Source organism: Rhinopithecus roxellana, chromosome 11 (assembly GCF_007565055.1).
Source record: "Rhinopithecus roxellana isolate Shanxi Qingling chromosome 11, ASM756505v1, whole genome shotgun sequence".
In the NCBI taxonomy this organism is placed as follows: Eukaryota; Metazoa; Chordata; class Mammalia; order Primates; family Cercopithecidae; genus Rhinopithecus; species Rhinopithecus roxellana.
The window spans coordinates 87,278,622-87,302,000 of record NC_044559.1 but is presented as its reverse complement, the minus strand read 5'-3'; the positions used below and the strand labels follow the sequence as shown (position 1 = coordinate 87,302,000).

Below are 23,379 nucleotides of genomic sequence, written 5' to 3'. Positions count from 1 at the left end.
GGATATGCCCCACCTTGGCCCTGGCCACAGAAGTTCTTTGCTTGTTTGACCAGATAAGCTCACTGTTGGAAAACTACAAATTGAGTAATCCCAAACACTAATCCCAACTGAGGGGACAGGATAGGTTCCTTCTCCTCAGAGCTGTGCTAGGTCTGGGATGAACACTACACCCAGAAGAGATTCTTGTCTTAGGTTAACACTGTAGGTCCGAGACCGAGTGCCTAGGTCATTAGGTGCTAGAAGATCACCTTGAATAACTCCCGTATAGTATCTCCAACAGAGCTGAGGGCTGGACCCCCCAACCAGTGCAGGGCCTTCATTCTCTTCTTAATCCCACTGACAATAACAGGTAATAGTACATCTTTCAGACGCATCTTTTACTGCAGTGGGATGCTCCCAGGCAAACTGTGAACTAGAGTCTTTCCTGTGTGTGAAAGATGAAGAAGCAGAGGCCCAGAGTGCTGATGGGACTGGCCCTGGTGTACCCGTGAGGGATGCAGGGTGGGCGCCAGCACCCAGGTGTGGCCACGAGGACTCCACAAGGAGGCCAGTGGCCTTTGCCACTTAGGGATACAGCAGTTGTGGAGGAAGGGCTGTTTGGAAGCTCTCTCAAACCAACGCAAATACATTTCCAGAGAGGCAAGGACCTGAGTCCACTTTCTAGGAAAAAGTTCTTTTCTTGGACCACCTCCCACTAACCCCTCACCAGCCTTGGATTTCCTATGGGAGGAGGGGTGACTAATCAGACTGGTAGAACTGGGAAGGACCTGCATGCACCGGGCCAGGGCTGGGGGAGGGCACCGAGTTGAACCAGAAGATGCCAACATGTGTTTGACAACGGTGTTCCTGTTCTCTCTTCTCTTTCTGTTCCGACAGCGCCATTCCTGGATAGGTAGATTAAGCTTACCTGGGGCCTGAGGGCTATGTTGGGAGCTAATAATTACTATTATGTTCTCTGCTCATCCCCCAGCCAACCCAAGACCTCCATGTCCTAATTTCTGGAACCTGTGAATATGTTAGGTTACACAGCCAAGAGAAATTAAAATTGTAGATGGAATGTGCTGTGGTTTCACTGTGCATTCCCCAAATTCCATGTGTTGGAAACTTTATCCCCGATGTGGCAGGGCCTTTCAGAGGTGATTGGATTGCGAGGGCTCTGCCTTTATGAATGGATTAATCCTTTCATGAAGTAATAGGTTAAGGAATTCATGGGTTATGTAACAGGAGTGGAAGTGGGGCTTTCTAAGAAGAGGAAGAGAGTCCTAAGCAAGCATGTTAGCACACTCAGCCCCCAGCCATGTGATGCCCCGCACTGCCTCAGGACTGCAGAGTCCCTCACCAGATGCACTGCCTTGACCTTGGACTTCTCAGTCTCCAGAGCTGTAAGAAATAATTCCTCTTTAAAATAAGTTATCTACTTTCAGGTCCTCTGTTATAAGCCACAGAAAATGGACTGGGAAGCTTGCTGATCAGCAGACCTTGAGATGGGGGAGATTACTGTGGATGGTCTGGGTGGGTTCTTGTGAATTGAAGAAGGAATGAAACGAGAAAAAACTCAGAGATGACAGCATGAGGACTTGCTGGCTCTGAAGATGGAGGAAGGGACCATGAGCCAAGTAAAGCTGCAGAAGCTGGGGAAGGAAATGGATTTACCCCAAGAACCTCCAGAAGGAACACACCCTGCTGACACCTTGACCCCAGCCCAGTGAGTCTGCTGGGTTCCTCATCTACAGAACTGCAACATAATAAATATGTGTTGTTTCAAGCCACGAGGTTGGTGGTAACTTGTCATTTCAGCAACAGGAAACATTCTCCAGCTCCACCGTACTGGGAAGAACGCTAACAGTGAGCACAGCGAAGGTGTGAGCGCCTGCCACATGCTGCTCATTGCCAAAAGCACGTCACGCGCCTTAGCCCATTAAGTCCTTTACAGTTATCCTGTGAAGTGAAGTGGCATGCAGAAGGTCACACAAGTCTCAGTGGCAGAGCCAGAATTTAAACCCAGGGGTCTGGCTGCAGAGTCAGCATGATGTTGATGTGGAAGTTAAGATTCTATGTCGCCTCTTACATCTATCTAGTGGCTACTGCAGAGATTTACTTACGGAAGCAGTGAACTTGCGCTCACTCAGATTTGCCTTTAATTTTTTGGCTGTGTCCCTTCCAGTCTTTGAGACCTTGGGCCACCTGCTCCATTCAGCTGAGGCTTAGTATTTATGCACGAAATGGGAGTAACGTGCACTGCCTCTGCGGACGGGTGCGACGGTCCGAGAAGGCGGCACTGATGTGTGATACACAGCGGGTGATCAATAAACGTGTGTTCAGTCTGCATCTGAAGAAGGAGAATCCGGGTATTCTGTCCTCAAAAGGGGAACTGCATCTTTTCACTTCATTTGACAGCACTTGCAATGAAGACTGAACATCTTCCTCCCCAGAGAGGCGACTGGATGGATGATGACTAATTTTGCAGCCTTTCTCATTAGTCTGGCCATCAGGAAGGTCAGTCTGTGTGTACAGTTTTGAGAGCGTCCCGAGGAGGGTGACAAGACATGAAAGCTGAGTTGAAAGAGAGTGAGCTGATAAGAGTAAAACTGAGCCTAGAGAGGCGAAGACTAAGGCAAGAAACAGTCTTAGGTCTTGACGTGAGAAAGATATTCTTCGCAGCTCAAGAGATCAAAATTAGGATCAGTGGGTGGAAGCTGTTCAAAGGCAGATTTTAGTTCGATACAGAGGGGAGCCGGCTAGTGAAGAGAAGTCTTCCGCAGCGAGCTGCGCCGCCTCTGAGGCACTCGAGGCCCTGTTTGTGGGGTGAGAAAGCAGATGCCTCCGACGTATATCAAGGGGTTCCTGCAGACCCTAAGGCTAGGCTTGATGGCCACAAGGTCTAAAAAGCCAACTTTTGAAAAGCTCTTCTTGTTGTGCCAAACACACTCCGGCCTCATCTCCTGGCAGAGAAAGAGAGGACTCCGTGAAGGCAGGATTCTAATGCTTCCAGGCAGAACTCTGGTGAAGGCTCCAACTTCCAATGCCCGCAGCACAACGGAACAATGTGAAAATCCCATGTCAATTTAGAGACCCCAGAACAAAGGATCTACATAAATACAAGCCCCATTAAGCTTAAAATGGAAACCGCTTTTACTCCCTCTCCCAGGGAAACCTATACAGCAGCTGCCACACCAAGCACACCTGATTTGATCCTGAATGACCAGATTACAGAGAAAGTCACCAAGAAAAAGTGCAGTTGTGTGGTGTCAACTCCCTCTGGCCCAGGGCGCTGGGCTGCGGATGCTCTGCAGGCCATTTGGTCAGAGTTGTCGTCCCTTCTGCTTATGTGCCAGAAGAAATGGGAAGAGCTTCAGAAACAGAGTGGGTAAAGCCAGTTGCTGCCATGGTACGACTGGGCCAGGGCCAGAGAATCCCTCCGTTCCTCTGAGGCAGCTCAGAAGCAGGGCCGCCGAGGGCCACGCTCAGCTCCCAGGCCGCCACTCTGTGCAGGCAGGAGCGGAGGCCCAGCCCAAGCCCGTCCTGGAGAAGCCCACCTCCCCTCCCCGGAGCAGGAGCGGGGTGGGGAGCGCCAGCAGGGCCTGCAGAGGGGCTCCCGTGGGCTTCTTATTCTTTGTAGAAGGTGGGATGGTGAACAAGACTTTTGATTTGGGGTGAGGCTGCCTGCTGAGGAACTTGGGTATTCCTCCATCCTTCTAAAGATTCCAGAAAAACGGCAATGAGGGGCTTATCCGTCTCTCACACTTGCCAGTTCTTTATTTAAAAGATACTTCCCACATGAATGTTCCCCTTCCCCCTCGTCTGGTATCAGCGTATCTGCAGGGCATGTCTAGCATAAGTCTGTCGCAGAAACCAGCTTGCTTTCCAGGAACACATGCGTTAATGTTCCCATATTAACCCTACTTCCCACTTTTCCTGGATAGCAAAATACTTTTTTTTTTTTTAAGCTACAAGAAAACATTAACAGAAGACAGCAAGAATTTGCCTTCGGTGCACTCATTAAACACTTTTCATAGAACAATTAGACAGTGAAAGCACAGTGGCTTTGTGGTTTAGGAAATAAAATCATTGTAAACACAGAGAAAATTGCCTGCATTGACCAAACATACTCAGGACACTGGAACCCGCGGTTGCCGTTTTGCCTCAAAAGAGCTTGGATGCTGAATTCCAACTGCGCAGGAAAAGATTGTGAGGAAGCAGGATAATTAAGGCATGACACAGGCACTAGCATTATTAGCTAATCACAACCCTGGGGCATTAATACAATACGCCTCTCCTCCCATGGGGCCTAATTATTCCACAATAACCACACCTTTCATTTTAATTTAGTCCCTCAAAGATTGTTTGGGCAGGGAGGGGCGGGGTGACTGAGGAGGGGCGGGGTGACTGAGGAGGGGTGGGGTGACTGAGGAGGGGTGGGGTGACTGAGGGGCGGGGTGACTGAGGGGCGGGGTGACTGAGGAGAGGCGGGGTGACTGAGGAGAGGCGGGGTGACTGAGGAGAGGCGGGGTGACTGAGGGGTGGGGTGACTGAGGGGCGGGGTGACTGAGGGGCGGGGTGATTGAGGAGAGGCGGGGTGACTGAGGGGCGGGGTGACTGAGGAGAGGCGGGGTGACTGAGTAGAGGCGGGGTGACTGAGTAGAGGCGGGGTGACTGAGGGGCGGGGTGACTGAGGAGGGGCGGGTGACTGAGGAGGGGCGGGGTGATTGAGGAGGGGCGGGTGACTGAGGAGGGGCGGGTGACTGAGGAGGGGCGGGGTGACAGGAGGGGCAGGGTGACAGGAGGGGCGGGGTGACTGAGGAGAGGCAGGGTGACTGAGGGGCGGGGTGACTGAGGAGGGGCGGGTGACTGAGGAGGGGCGGGGTGATTGAGGAGGGGCGGGTGACTGAGGGGGGGCGGGGTGACAGGAGGGGCGGGGTGACTGAGGAGGGGCGGGGTGACTGAGGAGAGGCGGGGTGACTGAGAAGGGGTGGGGTGACTGAGGAAGAGGAGGTGGGGTTGGAAAGTGACACTGGGCGCCGCAGTGGTGAGGTGTGACCTCACACTCCCAGCCTGGAAGAGGGCACCTTCCCCAGAGACGTCGGTGTCCCTCTCTTCTGCTGCCAGTTCTGCTTCCCAAGGAAGCTGATGCCACCTGACTTGGTGCAGTGCTGGGCAAGAGTCATCACTACTGGTTCTCAGGAAGACTGGGAAGAGGAAAACTCAGCCTAGAGGGCCGGGTCTGGACTCAGAAGGACTGTTGAAGTTTTATTCCCTGGTGGCGCACACGTGGAAGGCGAGGAAGTGAGGGGCCAGCACCTGCTCCTCATGTCCAGAGCAGCTGTCCTGTTTTCATTGCTTTAATGTTCATCCCCAAAGGCTTGTGGAAGCTCTCTCTAGTGGATCTAAGAAGTCTACTTCATGGGTTGTCAATAAACCAGGGTGCCTTCCTACCCAGCCTAATTTTTAGCATCTGCCCCAGTCCCGTGAAGACGGGCACTCATAAAGGCAGTGTGGGGCCATGAGTTTGGAAGAGTCCATTCATACACGCAGTACACAGGGATCTCCTAAGAACAGGGCAAATGAGAGGGAAAATCAAACCTCTTTTCCCTGCCAATGATATTTTGCCTATGATTTACTGAAACAAAAGCATATACTTTCCCTTTAGCTGGCCCCAGATGTTTGTTTTTACACATGGCCACGGAGAAGGACTGAAAAAAAATGTTGGTGATCTCCTTACAAGGGTGACAATGTGTAAGTGGAGAAACCCAGAAATACGGTTCTGGGATCCCAGCAGTTCCCGCTTAGAATATGGACTCTTTCGTGGTGCAGTGGAGCTGTCATTTCACCTGTCACTAACATCCCGGGCAAACCACTGACACTTGCAGGCCTCTGTTTCCTCACGTGGATCACAAAGAGGCAGTTGGATACAGCAGCTCAGGCCTCTAGAGAGAAAGGGCGAGGACGGGGCTTCTCAGGAAAGCAGGCCCGTGTCACCGTGTCACTGACAGCCCGTCTGAAGTCTGGCCTTCCTGTGGGGGATTGGGGGCAGCTTGTCCAGATGGAGAGAACATTTCTGAGAGGCAGATTTTCCTCTGGGCAACATGACCCCAAGGGTGGCAGGGGGCAAGAGGTCACCTGTGCAGCCCGGGGTCATCACAGCAGGGCTGCAGGCTCGCTGGGGCGCCACGTGAACTCCGTAGGACTGCTGCCCCTGCAAAGGCCTGGTGCAGAGCACATGCCACCTGCTGTGTGGCCCGAGATACAAACCAACAAATCCCCAAGGGCCTCAGGCCTGACCCTCAGTGCGGAAATCCTGTCTGGACACAGCAGTCTTGCTCTGTTTAACCCAGTCATACCATTTTATATTGGGTAAGGAGGGGATGTCGGTTCTAGGAACTCAAGTGGCATTTGTGGTAGGTAGAAAGTTCACCGTTCCCTTTAACCGCAGAGCACAAAAGCAGAAAGGAGCGAGGAAACTGTCTTCTGTGTTTACGTCCTAAGTTTTAAAGGAAAGGGGGGGAAGACACTTGCTTTCCAAAGGCAAGAGATTCAGAGAAAAGTATCGTCGGATCTTATTCTAGTTTTAACCCAGTTAAACATCATCAGCCCTCATTCTAGTTTTAACCTAGTCTTCTGTTCTCTAGAGCTGGGGTATTTCATATCACTCCAAAATAATGAAACAATTTTTCCTATATGATACTTAAAGATCACCTTTTTTAAAAAGCACCAGTATACAGTTATAGAAATATAAATATGTGTGTATATATAAACCTAAATGTTTCCACAAGTGAATATTAGCAATTAATTCTATTTCACAACTGAGAAAATTAAAGAAAGATTACATTACTTGCTCCAATGACTCTTGATCAAGATGTCTACATACTCCAGAAAGACAAGTAAAATTAGAAATCCTCTATTACATCCTGTAGGTTGACTTTTTCTTAAACCTCTGGCCCGGTATGAGTTTTTGTTTCCAGCCCCAGATATATCAGTTCTTGGCCCATATGTGATATAAGTACCCTTCTGTCCTAAATTGTTGGCATCCTCCCCAATCCCGACAGAGGCCGGTGCTCCCTGCCCTCAGGCTGCACCACCTGCTGACTCAGCCCTGATTTGGGTTCGTGCCTGTGGGTTTGTGTGCTAGTACCAGGTTGAGATGGCACCACAAGGCAGGGTGCTGCTGCGGGGGCTCCTCCCAGGGGGAGATGACACGTGACCCCTCAGCAGGCAGCATCCCCCTCCAGCCAGCCCTCCGACTCTAGTCCAGCTTTCAGCTCTCATTGGCCTATTCCTGTTTCCCTTTGTTCTGGTTCTTCTCTTTGGTCTACAAATATGTTTATGTTTTCTCCATCTTAAAACAAAAACATAAAAACTTTCTTCCTCCTAGTGACCCCAGTACTTTTACGGATTTTTTGTTTTCTTTTGTTTTTTTGGGATGGAGCCTTGTCACCTGGGCTGGAGTGCAGTGACGTGATCTCGGCTCACTGCAACCTCCACCTCCTGGGTTCAAGTGATTCCCCTGCCTCAGCCTCCCGAGTAGCTGGCAACTACAGGTGTGCACCGCCATGCTCGGCTAATTTTTGTATTTTCAGTACAGACGGGGTTTCACCATGTTGGTCAGGATGGTCTCGAACTCCTGGCCTCAAGGAGTTCCTCAAGGAACTCCTGCCTCAGCCTCCCAAAGTGCTGGGATTACAGGTGTGAACTGCCATGACCAGCCCCATTATGGATTTTTAAAAATATTCACATTTCATAATGTGTCATGCAGAATTGTGTCCTCTCTCACTGCCTGCAAAACTGTCAACCACTGCAGTGAAGCAGCCACTCTGGGGAGAACCCACTCCCCAAGTCGAACTTGAGTCAGCTCTTTCTGCCTTTTCTTCCTCCAGCCCCGTCGTGTTCGGCCTCTCTGACACTGCCACCCAGAAAGCTCCCTTTCCATCCCCTGGTCCCTGTGTTCCACAGGCACATCCCCCAAGGCTTTCTGCGTCTGGTCCCCGCCTTGTGTTGCTGGTGATTTTGGCCTGATGACCTCACCCCTCCCTGGGCTTAAGGCAGCCCACCTGGCCTCACCCCTCCCTGGGCTTAGGGCAGCCCGCCTGGCCTCACCCCTCCCTGGGCGTAGGGCAGCCCGCCTGGCCTCAGCAGGCCAGTCTCAATCCACTCTGCCGCTCAGGGCTCCGGTCAGCCTGATGGTCACACATTCGACTGCTGCTGGACACATTTCACGGAATGTCCGTTCATGTGCCCTTGAGCTCTGCATGTGTCACGTCCTGTCATTTTGTATGACAGCTTCCTCCTCAACTCCCAGAACTGAACACAGTGCTCCACTGGCCACGCAGGCCCAACACACCAACACCATCTTTCCTCCTTCCCTTTTGTTCTCCCTCACATCAGATGGGGGCCTCAGTCCAGTCTCACAAGAAGTCCATCATTCTTGGGCCTAAAGTCCTGAAATGGCTCTTCACTGCTGACAAGAAGAGTCCCAGCTCCTTCGCCCTGGCTTTCAGGGTCCTCCGTGGGCCTCCTTTTCCATATGTCCATGCTTGTGAAAAATGAGATGAACTTCCATTTGCTGCTTAAATGCTATTTCTGCATTTTCACACATTTGATGTATCTTCCATTCTGTTTCTACTTTTAAAAATCCTACCTACCCTGAACATTTTGGCTCAAATGTCAACTCTTCTACTAAAATTTCCCGTCCTCCCTTGGGGCAGAACCTCTCCCGTCACTGACCCCTGTACCTTACCTGCCTTCCTGCTCTCCACCTGTGCTTTACAGGTTGGTGCATTTTGCTTATGTCTGTAGGTGGCCACTGCATCTAGTTGATGGGGACTGGTTCTCAGGATTAAACCATATCTGAACTAAAAATTTCCATTTTATTGCTTTCAAGTCTGAAGAAATGGAACTTAGTATATACACTTCTAGGAAGTTGTGACTAGAATAAAGCTTTGCTGATTTTCCCACCTAATATAACACAATTAAGCAACACATGCTTTTCACCAGCGCTAGTGGTGATAACATGTTTATATCATACAAGATCACAGATAATTTAGTGGGAATAAAAATCTCAGCCTGAGCTCAAACAGCACAAGGGGATCTGATGTGGATTTGCCACAATACAGATGACGGTGCAAAGCAATATTGAAAAACAAATCACTAACACTTAGCACAAAGTCCAGCGCCACCAACAGCAAAAAGCAAATACATGAAGAATTAGAGTTGATGTCTGCACATATTAAAAAGCCCACTCAAAACAAGGAACAATACGCTTGGTGAGTGGCAGCCCTATGATGCACGTGAGGATCTGTCCACCCCGGGGACGAAGGCACCTGCCAAGGACAGCTCAGGGCACAGGTGGAATCTACTTGGATAAATCCCAGCGTGGGCTCTGTGGTGAACCGTAAATATTTCTACCCCCACAGCTATGCGGCTTTAAGCTTTAAATTGGTTACAGACTATTAAGAGACTCCAGCCTGCTCCAGGTTGGGGCATCACACAAACCGCCTGGAATGTCCATCCACTCACTGGGCAGAAGTTTATTCCAGACCCAAACTCCCCGCACACACAGGGCCCTCAAAACCCCTCTGGGTGGGAGGGGTCTGCATGCTGTCTCCTTTAGAAGCAAGATGATCAATGCCAAATAAAGGACATTTACTAGGAAGACATACTATTCCCAACTACTCTTTTCCCCAACAATATGAGTCTTACATGCCTAAGAACTTTCAAACCACTTGGCTTTCATGTCGTGCTTCTGTCGAGAAGCCACAGAGCAGCCCGAGCAGCAGGGCCGAGTGCTAAACTCTCGCTTTCTGGTTTGGTCACTTGCAGTTCTACCCTAAGGGGGGCCCTACTCCCAGCTCTCTGTTGCACTAAACACAGAGAAAGATGGTACAGCTCGAAGGAGAGGAAGAAAGGAGAGAAAAGAGCTTCCCTCTCCTACTCTTGGTCTCATTCACAAAATTTAACGTAAGATATGCAAAATATTGGTTATGATGTTTTAAGAGTGTAGAAGTTACAATTTATACTTAAAGGCTATTCAAATTGTTTTTACCATGGTGTGAATTCAGTAAAATGACACTTTTTTTGAAAGCTGATGCTAGAAGAGAAAGGACATGCAGGTAGGAATCTTCATCAGCTTTGTCTACTGATGTGTCTCCAGTGCTGGAACAGTCCCAGGCACACAGATGCTTGACACATATTTGTTGAATGAATGAAAAAGAAAATCTATCAAGAGGTGACAGTCACTACAGAGTCATTTTATTTACAGAACATGTTATGTAATGTGTGACTCCATTAACATTAATGAAAATACAGTGAGCCCCATAATGTCAAGAGCAAACAAGACAATTTTCAGAAGAGCAGTGTAAAATGTTGAAACTTGCAGGAAATGAGCAGTGTAAAATGTTGAAACTTGCAGGAAATGAGCAAAGAACGGGAGGTCAATGCTCTTTCCACTGTAGCAATAAGAGGAGTGTAAAGAAGTTTGACTGTCAACACCATAGGAAAGCTAAAATAAAAAATAAAAAGACGTCTGACAGATTTTTTGTTGTTACTGTTGTTGAGAAAGTCTCACTCTGTCGCCCAGGCTGGAGTGCAGTGGTGCAATCTTGGTCACTGCAGCCTATGCTGCCCGGGTTCAAGTGATTCTCCTGCCTGAGCCTCTCAGGTTCAAGTGATTCTCCTGCCTCAGCCTCCAGAGTAGCTGAGACTACAGGCACCTGCCACTGCACCTGACTAACTTCTGTAGTTTTAGTCCAGACTGGGTTTCACCATCTTGGCCAGGCTGGTCTTGAACTCCTGACCTCTCGTGATCCACCTGCCTCGGCCTCCCAAAGTGTTGGGATTACAGGCATGAGCCACCGTGCTTGGCCGTTTGACAGATTGAAACCCACAAATGAAACAGCCCATTTTACCAACTGGCTTGACTCTGCCTGACTGAGACACTTAGCTGCTAGTGGAGGGAAGAATGGTCTGCCTTGAGATTTCCTTCTTTCTCCTAAGAATAAACAACGACAAAAGATGGGGGTAAGGAGAAAAAGAGGACGGTAAAGTCTCAGGCCATCTTCACAGGAGTAACTGGTCCCTGCACTTATAAAACGCCCTGTATTTCGAAAGTGTGGTATAAGTAAAAAATACTCTGCAAAGCTGGACGGGACCTTGCTTTATGTAAGCAGTGTGGGCAGGCACTGGAAGACGACGTGGGGTTAGCGGTGCACACAGAGTTAACAGGCACTTTCTGAGGATGATCTGCCGTGATGTTATCTTTCAAAAGCACACATTAGAGTAGGTGGTTCTTCCGAAGATGAAATGCCCTTCTCGGATACCAGACTTGTACTTATCCTATATCATGACATCAGAACATTTTGAAAGCCACTATTTGTAAAACAAACTGCTCCTGTAATGAAAAGACTGCTTCATATGATTGTTTTGGTATAAGTTAGTATTAGATTTATTCTTCAGAAACCTGTTGGACCTGAGTATTCACCTGTAAGGTGAAACCAAACTGTGGGCTTGGTTCTTGAGGGATCCAGGCAGAGGCACGCCTTACAGGTGAACTGGGTGGGTGTGTTGACCCTGCCAGCGTCACCGTGAGGGACTCAGCTGTCTTAGAGATATGTGAGCTGTACTAGACTGAACAGATGGCCCTTAAACATTTGTCTTTGACAATTTTTGTTCCACTATTCCACTGAATTAAAAAAAACAAAAACAGAAACAAAACACTTGAGGGCCTGTGTCTGATGTGCTGTTCCAGATGCAAGGGGAAATTACAAGTAAATAACACACCGTCCCTACTTTAAAAGAACTCACTGGCTGGAGGGCGAGACAGAAAGCGAGTGCCCACATCACTGTCCTGCAGACAACAGGGTCAGCGTTAGTGGAGGGAGGCCGAGCACGCCCTGGGAGCACAGGAGAGGGGTGGCGTCTGCAGAACGCCTGGCCAGCACCGACACTCCAGCCCTCTCTGTCCCTGGCCTCAAGGAGCCCAACAGCTCCTCAGGAACCGTCTGCACTGCCCCAGGTCTACAATGAGCTAGGTCTTTACTCAGCAATACAGTGTGGAAGTGATCAATCCTAACTACAAGGCTTCATGGTAGAGGTGGCATTTGCATTGATTCATAAAAGTAGTAGGTTACTGAAAACAGTTTTTACCAATTACACCAAAAATGTTACCACAGTTTAAATTACAGAAGCAGCATCAACTATACTTTTTATAATGTGCATTAGAAACGCTTTTATACCCACCCACACTATTCTTCTCAAGAACGAGCACTGCAACACATGAGTGACGTATTAGATTTTTGTGGGAGGAAATGGGGGCGATGTTCTAGGTAGAGAAGCCTGAAAGAATAATGGTGTAAAGGCTGACGGCGGGGCTGGGGTATGGGGGGTGGCCTGATCTGGGCGAGTGTGTGCTGCCCAGATTCTGGAGGGAAGCAGGCGGACCCCGGACACCACACTCAGGAGTTTGTTTCACTCCAGTCTACACCACGATTGCCAGTAGCATGCAAGACAGACAGAGGAAAGGGGCCGAGTTGGAGGCTGTTCTAATAGGACAAGGGGAGAGAAGATGAGGGTCTCTTCCAGGCTCCTGTTGCCTGGGAGGGAAAAGATGCTTCACAGGGAGAACTGAGGGGCTGAGGAGGCGGGCTGATGAGGCACGCAGCTGAGCCAGGGGCCAGCTGCAGCGATCAGTGACCAAGTCACATCAACCACTGGGACAATCCATTTAGCAGGGCGGGGCAGGCAGCGGGAAGGTCTGTGGGGTAAGTTGAGTTCTCCACTCTGAGGTTGTGGGACCACTGCAGCAGTCTTGGGCAGATGGCCACTTTGTCCACCTGTCTGTCCCTTCCTCCTGCCCCCACTCTTTCCCATCTTGTGATACTGCCTTGTGCATGTCACCACTTGGAGGAGGCAGTGCAGGCCCCAACTCATTTTTATGTATTTGCCCTGCATGAACTAGAAGGCTCACAAATATGGGTTAAAGCAGCTTATGCATCACACTTCTTAGCATAATGCAAGTTCTCCTCTAATGCAAATGCAGACATATACTGAAGGTGGTGACAAAGCCTCCTGTCAATGGAAGGGCCACAGGATAACATCAAGGGTGGTTTCTCGTTTGCCACTGCTCATTCAGCTGCTCTGGTGACACAGGTGTGCAAGAACAACAGTCACTGTCCGTCGGTCATGACTATGTGACGCAGTAGGGAATGCCTGAACAACGTCCAAACACCTCCAATTTCTGTTACCCTCAGAGAGTCAAAGAGGAGGTGTCCCCACTTCCTTGAAGATTTGTGTTTGTCACAGCCTTCAAGAAAGCTGGGGATGCCTTCAAGATGGGAAACTACTACCCAGAATTCAAAGTGATAACTCCTTGAAGAGCCAATGGTGGGAATGAAAAAATGCCTCCTAGCACTTTCGAATGCCTGGTACTGTGGGAAGAACCAGTCCATGATCCTGGAATGGGTACTTGGTCAAGTCTGCACTTACAGAAGCATCTGGAGAATTTTATAGCATCCTTTTCTTTAAAAGAAGGAGACAGAAGAAGTTCAGTGGAATAACATGGTATGTGAATGCAATATATTTTAGACCAAAAAAATACCAACAAAATTCATGTGTGGTAACAGTAACAGTCTCTTCAAGCTCTCAAAATTACCAGACAAAATCAACAATCTGCAAGCTGAACGGAAGACAAACATTATCTTCTTTAATACCTAGCTACACCCCTTCTAGACAATTTGCCTCTTACATAAACAGAGTCACAGTCCTCAAAAACAGGTTAAAAACTGGGTAACAATAAATGATCCAAGAATTAATTAACTAAAAAGGAGACTGAGGTAAACAAAGGAAAAATTATCATATCAAAATAAAAGACAAGAAACATGATTAAATTAGGCTTCAAAAGACCCGTGAGAAACTCATAAAAGGCGTAATATGCACTTACCTGGTTTTTATTCTTTCATGATTTAATTTCTGATTTTATTCACTACCATCTGATAATTGCATGAAACACTTATTCTAACCATGGGCAATTTAAACTATTTTAATTTTTATCTCAAGGCCATGAGACAAAGGAAACTATTTATTGCCTAAGGGGATTTTTTTTTAACAAAAATTAAAGCTTAATCTTTCATGTTTTAAAGCCAAGACTGTTCAAAATCATTTATAATAATGCTGTAGGGAGACTTTTCCGGGGTATGCAAAATTGAAATGATAAATTTACAATTATTAAAAAAATTAATAGTTTGGGGGATTGAATTGTCCCTTTGCTTTCTACATGAATTTGTCTGAAGCTTAAGAGACACGTTTAAACACAGGGTAAACCCCAGGCCTGTGGAGGGAGATGGGATGAAGCGTCCCTTCATCTCACGGTGCGAGTGAACTGGCTCATGGTCCAAACAGTATGCCCAGTTTATTATTATTTAAAAAGTAAATAATGGCAATGGCCTTGGGAATGGCTTTCAACCCCTTTTACTTTCTAGGAAATTGCCTTGATGAAGTGGAGATTCATGAATTCTACCAACCACATTTTCTGTGACTTTGAAAAAGTCCCTGATGGAAATTAGACAAATAATTTACTTTCACTTAAACACCAGATTTTTTAGTTACACTTAAGAAAAATAATTGAAATGTAGATTTCAATCACTGCTGCTGCTGCACTTCAGGATTCTAATAAAATACTTTCAGTTATTATGCAAAGCATTCCTCAGTAGAGAAGAGAAAAATCGCTCTCAGTGACACCTAAGTGAGCGGCGCGTTCTGAAGGGCAGGAAGCCTCTTCCAGAGCAGTTAAGGCAAGGACGCGGCGCTGGTGTGGCTTTGACTCCAGCAGGGAGGAAGGCTCATCTCACAACACATTTTCCTTCGCTGCGGTCTCAGGAAAAAACTGAGAATAGTCACATATGTCTAAAATTCCTTTCTGACCAACACCTAGGCCGCCCTAGGCCGCCTGAGTAGTCCACGTTTTAAGAAGGTTGCAACAAGCTCACTACTCCTCCCAACGTCAGCTGGAACAGATGCAGTCCGCCCTGGAGCCCTCACTCCACTCTCCCCCGCCCACTGGCTCTGTCCTCTGCCTCAACACACACCATGGCTTCCATTACGGAACTCAGGTCTCTGCTCAAAGGTCGCCTTTTGAGAGAGGGGTCACCTCCTCCAGTCCCCTTCCCCCTTTTTCAGTGGGATTCTGTCACGGATCTTTCACTCATTGCTTTGCTTCTTGTCCAAGTCTCTGATGGACTGAAGGGCTCATGGAAGTCGGCAGCGCGTCTGTCCTGCCCACACCACACAGCACTTCCGGGATATGATTTTTGAGTTACATTATCTACACTGATCAGCTGACAGCTGCTTCTGCATTTGACTTCTTAAACTGACAAGCCTCCTTCGGACTGAAGATGCACCACAATGCATTCACAGTGCTCCGTGCTATTTTGGGGTAATCATAGTGCTCACAGGAGAGGAAAAAATCTCACTTAAGAAAATACATTTTAATCTGATTTATGAAATCTAAGTTGAGAGGGTCGAATTTTCATTTTTTTTTAAAGGACTTATTTTTATAAAGGGAAAATCCATCATGTTAAAAATGTTTATTTCTCAAAAGGGATCATTACAGGATTTACTAAGTTGATGTGTTGCACTGAAGCTATCACTTAATTTCCTGAAATTAAGGGTGATAAAGTTGATTTTTCAGGAATAGTGTTTATTATATAAGATGAGGCCCTCATCTAGTAATGGTATGTTTTTGAAGACACTGTACGCAGTGAACTCAATACACCTGCCACGAGATTTCAGCACATTATGGGGAAATCCACTAGCTTCTCCTAAACATCTCTCAGACTTCTCTCTCAAAACCGTCCTCCAGGTGAAACGTCTTAGATACATAATGTTTTACGCAGAGACGAAGGGCGACTGCTCTTTCGAGAACTGCCGGTTCTAGGAATGTGCCTCATTCCTCCCTCAAGTCAAAAGCCCTAAAACAGCCAGTGTGGAGCGGGCTGTAGCTTTCGATGTGTGTTTCCTGAAAACACACATGCTATTTTTTCATTAAAGTTTTTTCAACACTTAGCTAATCTTTGGGGCACAGCTGATAGAGGGTCATGGGATTTTGAAAGTTAGAAGGAAGCTTGGAGACTGTCCAGGCTGTCTCCTTCATGTAACAGAAAAGGAGGCGAGATCATCTATCAACGCCTGGAAAACTCAGAGAAGGAAAGTCAGTGAAATATTCGACTTTTTTAAGTTAAAAAAAAAAAAAAAACCAACTCAAATTGTGGTATCTAAGCAATCACATTCTATCTGGCTTGTATGAAAAGACAACTGGCGTCTGCTTTTGAATAAGGCAACAAAATTTGTGAAGAAGAAAAGACTTTAAATGACACAGCCCAGAGCCTGACCAGGAATGAGCCAAGATGTTCCTTGCTGGACTGTGGATTTTAAAATCAAGTGTGATGGATGGAGTTGGTGTGAAATGTAACATGAGAATGATTAGGAATTTTGAAAGAGAATTCTTACATTGTTTTTTTAAAAAAAGGACAGGACAAAGGAAGATTAAGAGACGGAGGCTCTTCATAGTGGTCACAACTTAACTAGTGTTGAATGGACTAGTGTTTAAAACAGAGTGAATGTGAGAGAACGGCTTGCATGGTGGATTCTCTCACTGAAAACTTTTTTTCGTATTATCCATGGAAAATAAAAGACAAATTCGAACTTTGATCATTTTAAAAAATAAAATAACCCAATGACATAAAGCGGCCCAGTATAGTTTCCTGGCTCCATCCTGGACACGTCTAGCCTCGCCCTTTGTACCTGGAGGCATGTAGACCTACCTGCCACTCCTGCTGCATCACCTGCAAGGGAAGAGCACCCCTCTCACTCACCGGGACTCGTGAGGGCTCCCAGGGCGCTGCTCGTGGTAGAGAGAGGGTTTGCATTGGTGCTGGTGGCTGAGGTCTGGGCCGCAGCTGCAGCAGCAGCCAGCGTCGCCAGGTTCTGCAACTGTAAAGCATTCATGCCTGTGGAGAGAAGAGAAAGCTACTTTTAGCAACAGGCCTCACACTTCTACAGTTTCCAAACAAGAGAGGGCTCATCAAATCGTCAGGACACATGATGAGAGCAGACAACCCTGTGCATGGTCACCTGCCTGGGTAGGAGCTGGGCTCTCCAGCCCTCTCCTCCAAGGCTACCTCTCCTTCAGTTCTCTCTGATGCAATAGCTCTTCCTAGAGACCACATACCCAGAAAGGGCTCCTGAATCCCACCCCGTAGTTCTCCCTGGCAGAGCCTGTACTTCTCCCTCGCTAACCAGTATTCTCAGCCCATGGCCCTCCTGCCATGCTGTAGAGATAAGTGGAAAAGAGGAGAGATTTCGGTGCTGACTGGCCAGAGTAGGGCCTTGTGGACTGGCAGCTTCTATGACATAGCTGCCCAGACATGGTGAGCAACAGCTCACATGTTGCCACCAAGACATGTGGCAACAGCTGGAGGAAGGGCTTCAAGGTAAACTCAATCCCTCAAAACGAGGTATTCCAGAAGAAACTACATTTTATTGGAAGCTGAACTGGTATGGGTTCTAAGCCTGTTAATCTATTTCTTGACAGTGAGTGGCAGCATTAACTGAACCCCACCTCAAAGGGTTGTTGTGCAGATTAAGTAAGATGATGAAAGCAAATGACTTTGGCACTATATAAGTGCTCAATGAATGTCACCTTTTATTTTTGTTATTGCTGTTGCCACTGAACTTCTCTCTCCGGATTTAAGCATGAACCCTAAAATGTGTCCATAGGGAGCTCAAATTTCATATTTGATGAATAGAATGACTGAATAGAAATGGCTGTACCTTAATAGTTTTATTTGTAAAATATTTGTATTTACCTTTTAAAGGCATTTATATTTTAAAGAGGGACTTTAACTAGAATAAATGTGTGACTCATGAAAATAATGAAAAAAATAGAAATGAAAATTAGCATGAACATTAAGAGTGGGATTAGCCGAGAGATTTGGGGCAACAATCTAGGGGTAGGCTCAGCCCTGGTGCCTGCACTGGATAGTTAGTTTAACTGTCTTTTCTCCCTGTAGCCCGCTTCCATCTCTCAGTCCAAAGGTTCTCTGATTGGTCAAATTACTTTTCCGTGATTCACTTCACTGGAAGACTGCACATGTGAGAAGCATGAAACAATGGTTCTGTCCCTGCATAGAGGAGCTGCAGATAGAAAGATGGTGGACTTCAGCTTAATTTTACCTTCTTCTCCGGTATTAAGTCCAGATACTTAATCAATATCTATGGAGCAAATTTAGTCTTCTTTAGGGAGAATGCCCTGACAGCTGCTTCTGTAATGTGTGTAGGGGCGTTGGTGGAGGGATGAATGTTCTAGCAACATATATCTGTAAGCCCCCAGCCATGGGGGCAGCTCAGTGCCTGGCTGCTGAGTGCTCTAGACAGCACCCTTCTGACCCTCTGCCCTGGCCTCCTCAACCAGGGTGCATTTCCACTTAGAAAAAAGTTCCTGCTATCTTGGTTGTTAAATGGATTCGCATTTTGTCCAAAGTGATACTCTATCTTCTTCCAGGAGACATCCAGGCCTTTTGGCTTAGGTTGAAAGCCAAGCACCTGCTTTTCAAAACTTACTTATTTCACAGAGATGCTTGAAAGCAGGACAGAAGTATCTGTAATCCTGTGAATTTCTGCAAGACAAGGGCAGACTTCCGGCAACCCTGCTTTATCAAGTGAACACAATCGGAAGAAAGCACTCCCTGGTTTTCTCTCATCAAGGGTCACACGGTGCCATATTCATGAGAACATGGGTGTTGAGAGGCCCTGGTCTCATTTTTCAGTTTTACTTTGGGAAAACGGAGGAAATACGCAAGCTGCCTGGCCCTACTGCAGACCAACATGGTCCCAGCAAGGGGCTCTGTTTCCTACGAACACACGAATACATGTGTGACTTGAACGTGAGGGAGCACCAAGGCTGTGTGAGGTCTTGCAAGGAGTGAGGTACATTCACGCACGTCTGTCCTTGCCCTCTGGCTCTCTCACGATGCGTGCTTCCTCTAACCTGAACCATGACCAGACCACACCACCAACATATGGCTGAGCACACAAGAACAGAGCTTAGCACCAAAATCAAAGCCTACAATATGCATCTGGCACCGATTAACGACAGGCAGAGCTCCCACTGTAGGCTGAGGCCAGCAGGTCCCCCTCCAGGACATAATATGTCCCTTCCAGGTGGAAGCCTCAGTGATGGAGCTGTGTTGATGGCCTGGCTCAGCTGGCCCACTTGGGTCAGAGACATCAGGTCCCTGGCCAAGGCCTCACAGCCAAGGAGGAGACCCTCGTGGGCCTGGGCAGAGCCTTCTGCCCCCATCCCATAGCCTCTTCCTAAGGAGATATGGTTTACATTTAATGCACATACTTTTTGTTAGCTGCAAATTTCTTTATATGTTTGTTTATAACTCTTTTGTGGCTCACATCATACCCTACGTTGACATTATTTGTGTGTATTTCTTGCCCTCCCAACCAGATATCAAGTTCCTTTAGGACAAAAATTTTATCTTACTCATTTTCAAGTCCATGTAAACACACACACACGCGCGCACAGTTGAATATATATAGTATGTGATAAGCAAATCTATGTAAGACAAACAGGGTATCAGACACTTTGACATTTACATAAATTGCTCTAAAGAGTATTGCCTATACAGAGCTAGCCAAGGTTTTAGTTTTCCCCATTCTTTATTAGTTCGTTGGTATTTACAACAGCATCAAATATTGGCTGTTTCCTCTCAATCATTAACTAATCCACTGTGCAAATACTTAATAGGGCCCATGTTTAGTCCTTCTCTCACCCACTGACATTCACTAAAGGTCCTGGAACTGAGCCGACAGCACTCAGGTTCTCTCCACTGCCCGCTTCTTTAGGATCCAGGGCTGAGGGCCTGTGTGTCCTCCTCTACATTTCTCCTCCATACACTTTACCACCCAACAGAGTTTCTGACATTCTGCTAAGCCTTTCCCTGCTGCTGCCTGGGAAGTCCAGGGCAGGTGGCTGAGTCTCTGAGGCACCACACTGAGGCATGGCTAACACTGCTCAACAGCCGGACTGCAAGGAAAGGAAAAACTATGGGTCAAGGAATCTTAGATGAAGAGTGGAAAGGAGGGGACACTGTGATCCCTAGCATCTGAGGGATCTGAGGACCAAAGGAGAGAAGAGTTAGTCAGAACCAATCAAGGAAGAGGATCCATATTTGCTCGTCCATCCATCCACCCATTCATCCATCCATATATCCATCATCCACCCACCCACCCATCCATCCGTCCAACTATCCATCCATCCACCTAACTATCCATCCACAGATCCATTATCCTCCCACCCATCCATCATCCATCTACCCCATCCATCATCCACACACCCATCCATCTCTCATCCACACACCCGTCCATCCCTCATTGTGGGATAGATGCTCCCACCCATCTATCCATCTATCCACACACCTATCATCCACCTATCCATCCATTATTCTCCCACCCATCCATCCATCATCCATCCACCATCCATCCACCTACCATCCATCCACCCACCTACATATCTACCCAACTATCCATCCATCCTCACACCCATCCATCCATTACCCTCCCACCCATCCATTATCCTCCCACCCATCCATCCATCATCCTCCCACCCATCCATCCATCATTCACCCATCATCCATCCACCATCCATCCATCCACCCACCCACATATCTACCCAACTATCCATCCATCCTCCCATCCATCCATCCATCCATCCATCCATTATCCTCCCACCCATCCATCCATCATCCACACAGCCACTCACCCTTCATCAACACACGTATCCATCCCTCATTGTGGTATGGATCCTCCCACCCATCCATCCATCTATCCATCATTCACCCACCATCTATCCATCATCCACCCATCCACTTACCCCTCCGTCCATCATGCTCCCACCCATCCATCCATCATCCACCCACCACACACTCATCCATCATCCACCCACCACACACTCATCCATCATCCACCTATCACACACTCATCCGTCATCCACCCACCCCTCCATCCATCATCCACACACCAGTCATCCCTCATCCACTCCATCCATCATCCACCCACCATCCACCCATCCACTCATCATCTACTCCACATCCATCTATGATCTGGCACTGATAAGGACAAGCAGAGCCACCATTCTAGGCTCAGGCCAGGGGGTCCCCCTCCAGGACATATCTGACCCACCCATCCATCCATCATCCACCCACCCATTATCCACCCAATGTCCATCAACCATGCATCCACCCACCCACTCATCCATTATTCACCCCCCATCCATCATCTACTCACCCATCCATCTACCCACCCACCCATCATCCACCCATCTATCCGTTGACCATCCATCCATCATCACCCACCCACCCATCATCCACCCATCTATCCATTCACCATCCATCCATCATCACCCATCCATCCATTATCCACCCACTCACTCACCCATCATCTACTCATCCATCCATCCATCCATCCATCCATCCATGCAGTAGTTACTGAGTGGTCATGATGGGCTAGACCCTGTGGAAGACACTGAGGATAAAGTAAAAAACATGATAGTCCGTGTACCTGAGCAGATTACTGGATATCAGAGCAGGAAGATGTCAGGGAGTGGGGAAGAAATCCTGCCAGTTCATCAGTTTCTTGAAATAGGCCCAGATTAAGAATGAAATCCTCCCTGAAGTCTTTGATTTGATGGGGATGGTAGAGGAGCATAGGAAAGCACAGCCCAGCTGAGGAGCTGCAGGAGATGTCATCCCTTCCAGCCTATCCCTCTCCTAGTCCTTGTATGCTGACCCATGAGGCTTTCATGGTCCTCCCTATTCTTATTTTCAAAACGAAGTGCTCATGAGCCAGGTATGCTAGCATGTGCCTATAGTTCCAGCTACTCAGGAGGCTGAGGCTAAAGGATCATTCAGGCCCAGTCCAGCCTGGGCAACAGAGTGAGACCCCTTCTCCTAAAGAAAAAAGAAGTGCTTGTATACCAGGGGTGAGGCAGGGCAGCTTACCTGCTCACGTTTCTTGGAACACAAGCTCTACTGGTGACACCACGGACAACAGCAGCAATCACCACCACCTCCAGAAGGCAGTGCAGGCTGGTCAAGAAGAGCTCAGGCCCTGCTCTCACACAACCTGGGCTGAAAGCTGGCTCTGCCTCACCTACCGCCAGCCTGTTACCTGGAGCAAGCTAGTTACTTGTTTGGGGTTTTCAACTATAAAGTGCGACTGAAGTAGAACCCACCTCTTGAGGATTAAGAGATTAAATGGGTCAACACACAGAAAGCTCAAACAACAATGCCTAGTGTAGAGTTAAGCTCAAAAAAGAAGCTCTCAGACTAATAACTGCAATAATTCTGTCCTAAACGATGATGACAACAGAAGCAAGAACAAAGTGCATGCCAGGCAAGCTCCTCCATTCTTTACCTGTGCTCTGCTACTAGGGTTCCTAACACACCCCGTGGTGTGGGCACTGTGACCCTTGTACATGTTACAGAGGAAACGGGCGTGAAGAAGTGAAAACACCATGAGCCATTCTCCAAGGGTCGCTCCCTGAAAGGAGAGCCCCGCCCTTTCCCTGGGTGCCTGTCCTCTCCCTGCCAGCCTGGCCTGCCCATGAGCTACCCTTTGCCCTCTCGGTCCCCATCTGGAGCTCTTCTGACCTCTTCTTCCTTCTCCTCCTGTGCTTTGGCATCCGTTTTATTCCTTACACTTTGCCTCTGAGAGAAGTTTAGAAGGGATAGGGAGGGAGGGATAGGGAGGGAGGAAGAGGAAGGAAAGGGCTGGTCCAGCACAGGGTTTCAAAAGGCAGTGTGGCAGGGGCCCAGAAGTGAACTCCACTCCCCAGGTCCCCATATCCGCTGGGAGTGGCCTTGCTCGCCCCACCACAGTCTGAACAGATGTGAGAGCTGGGGTGGATTCCAGGCTAGCGCTGCTTCACCAGGCAATGCCGCTTCCTGCCCCAGGGTCCAAGAACATTGGGGCCAATATGAATTTCGTGCCTGCCGCCTGAATGCCAGAGGGCTGGGAATGAACTTGTGATCTTGTCTTCACTTGTAGCTAAGAACTAGGTTAACCACTTAACCACTAACGACTTAACTATGTACTACACTTTGCTCTCTCAATCAATTTGGCAATTAACACACATATCTATGTTTTGAGACAGGGTCTTGCTATGTCACCAGGGCAGGAGTGAAATTATGTCTCACTGCAGCCATCATCTCCCAGGTTCAAACGATTCTCCCACCTGAGCCTCCTGAGTAGCTGGGACTACAGGTGCTTGCTACCACACCCAGCTAATTTTTGTAGAGAAGGGTTTTGCTATGTTGTCCAGGCTGGTCT

The 23,379-nt window shown here is 47.9% G+C and overlaps 1 protein-coding gene across 22 annotated transcripts in view; it reads right to left on the bottom strand.

The window, feature by feature from the left end:
• The window catches only part of CELF2 (CUGBP Elav-like family member 2), a 543,854-nt gene that overhangs the window by 31,200 nt on the left and 489,275 nt on the right, over window positions 1-23,379 (bottom strand). For all 22 annotated transcript variants that reach the window (XM_030940450.1, XM_030940451.1, XM_030940448.1 and 19 more), the window contains one exon: window positions 16,857-16,991. In XM_030940450.1, the coding sequence (XP_030796310.1) occupies window positions 16,857-16,991 (135 nt within the window). The remainder of the gene's footprint in view (window positions 1-16,856; window positions 16,992-23,379) is intronic.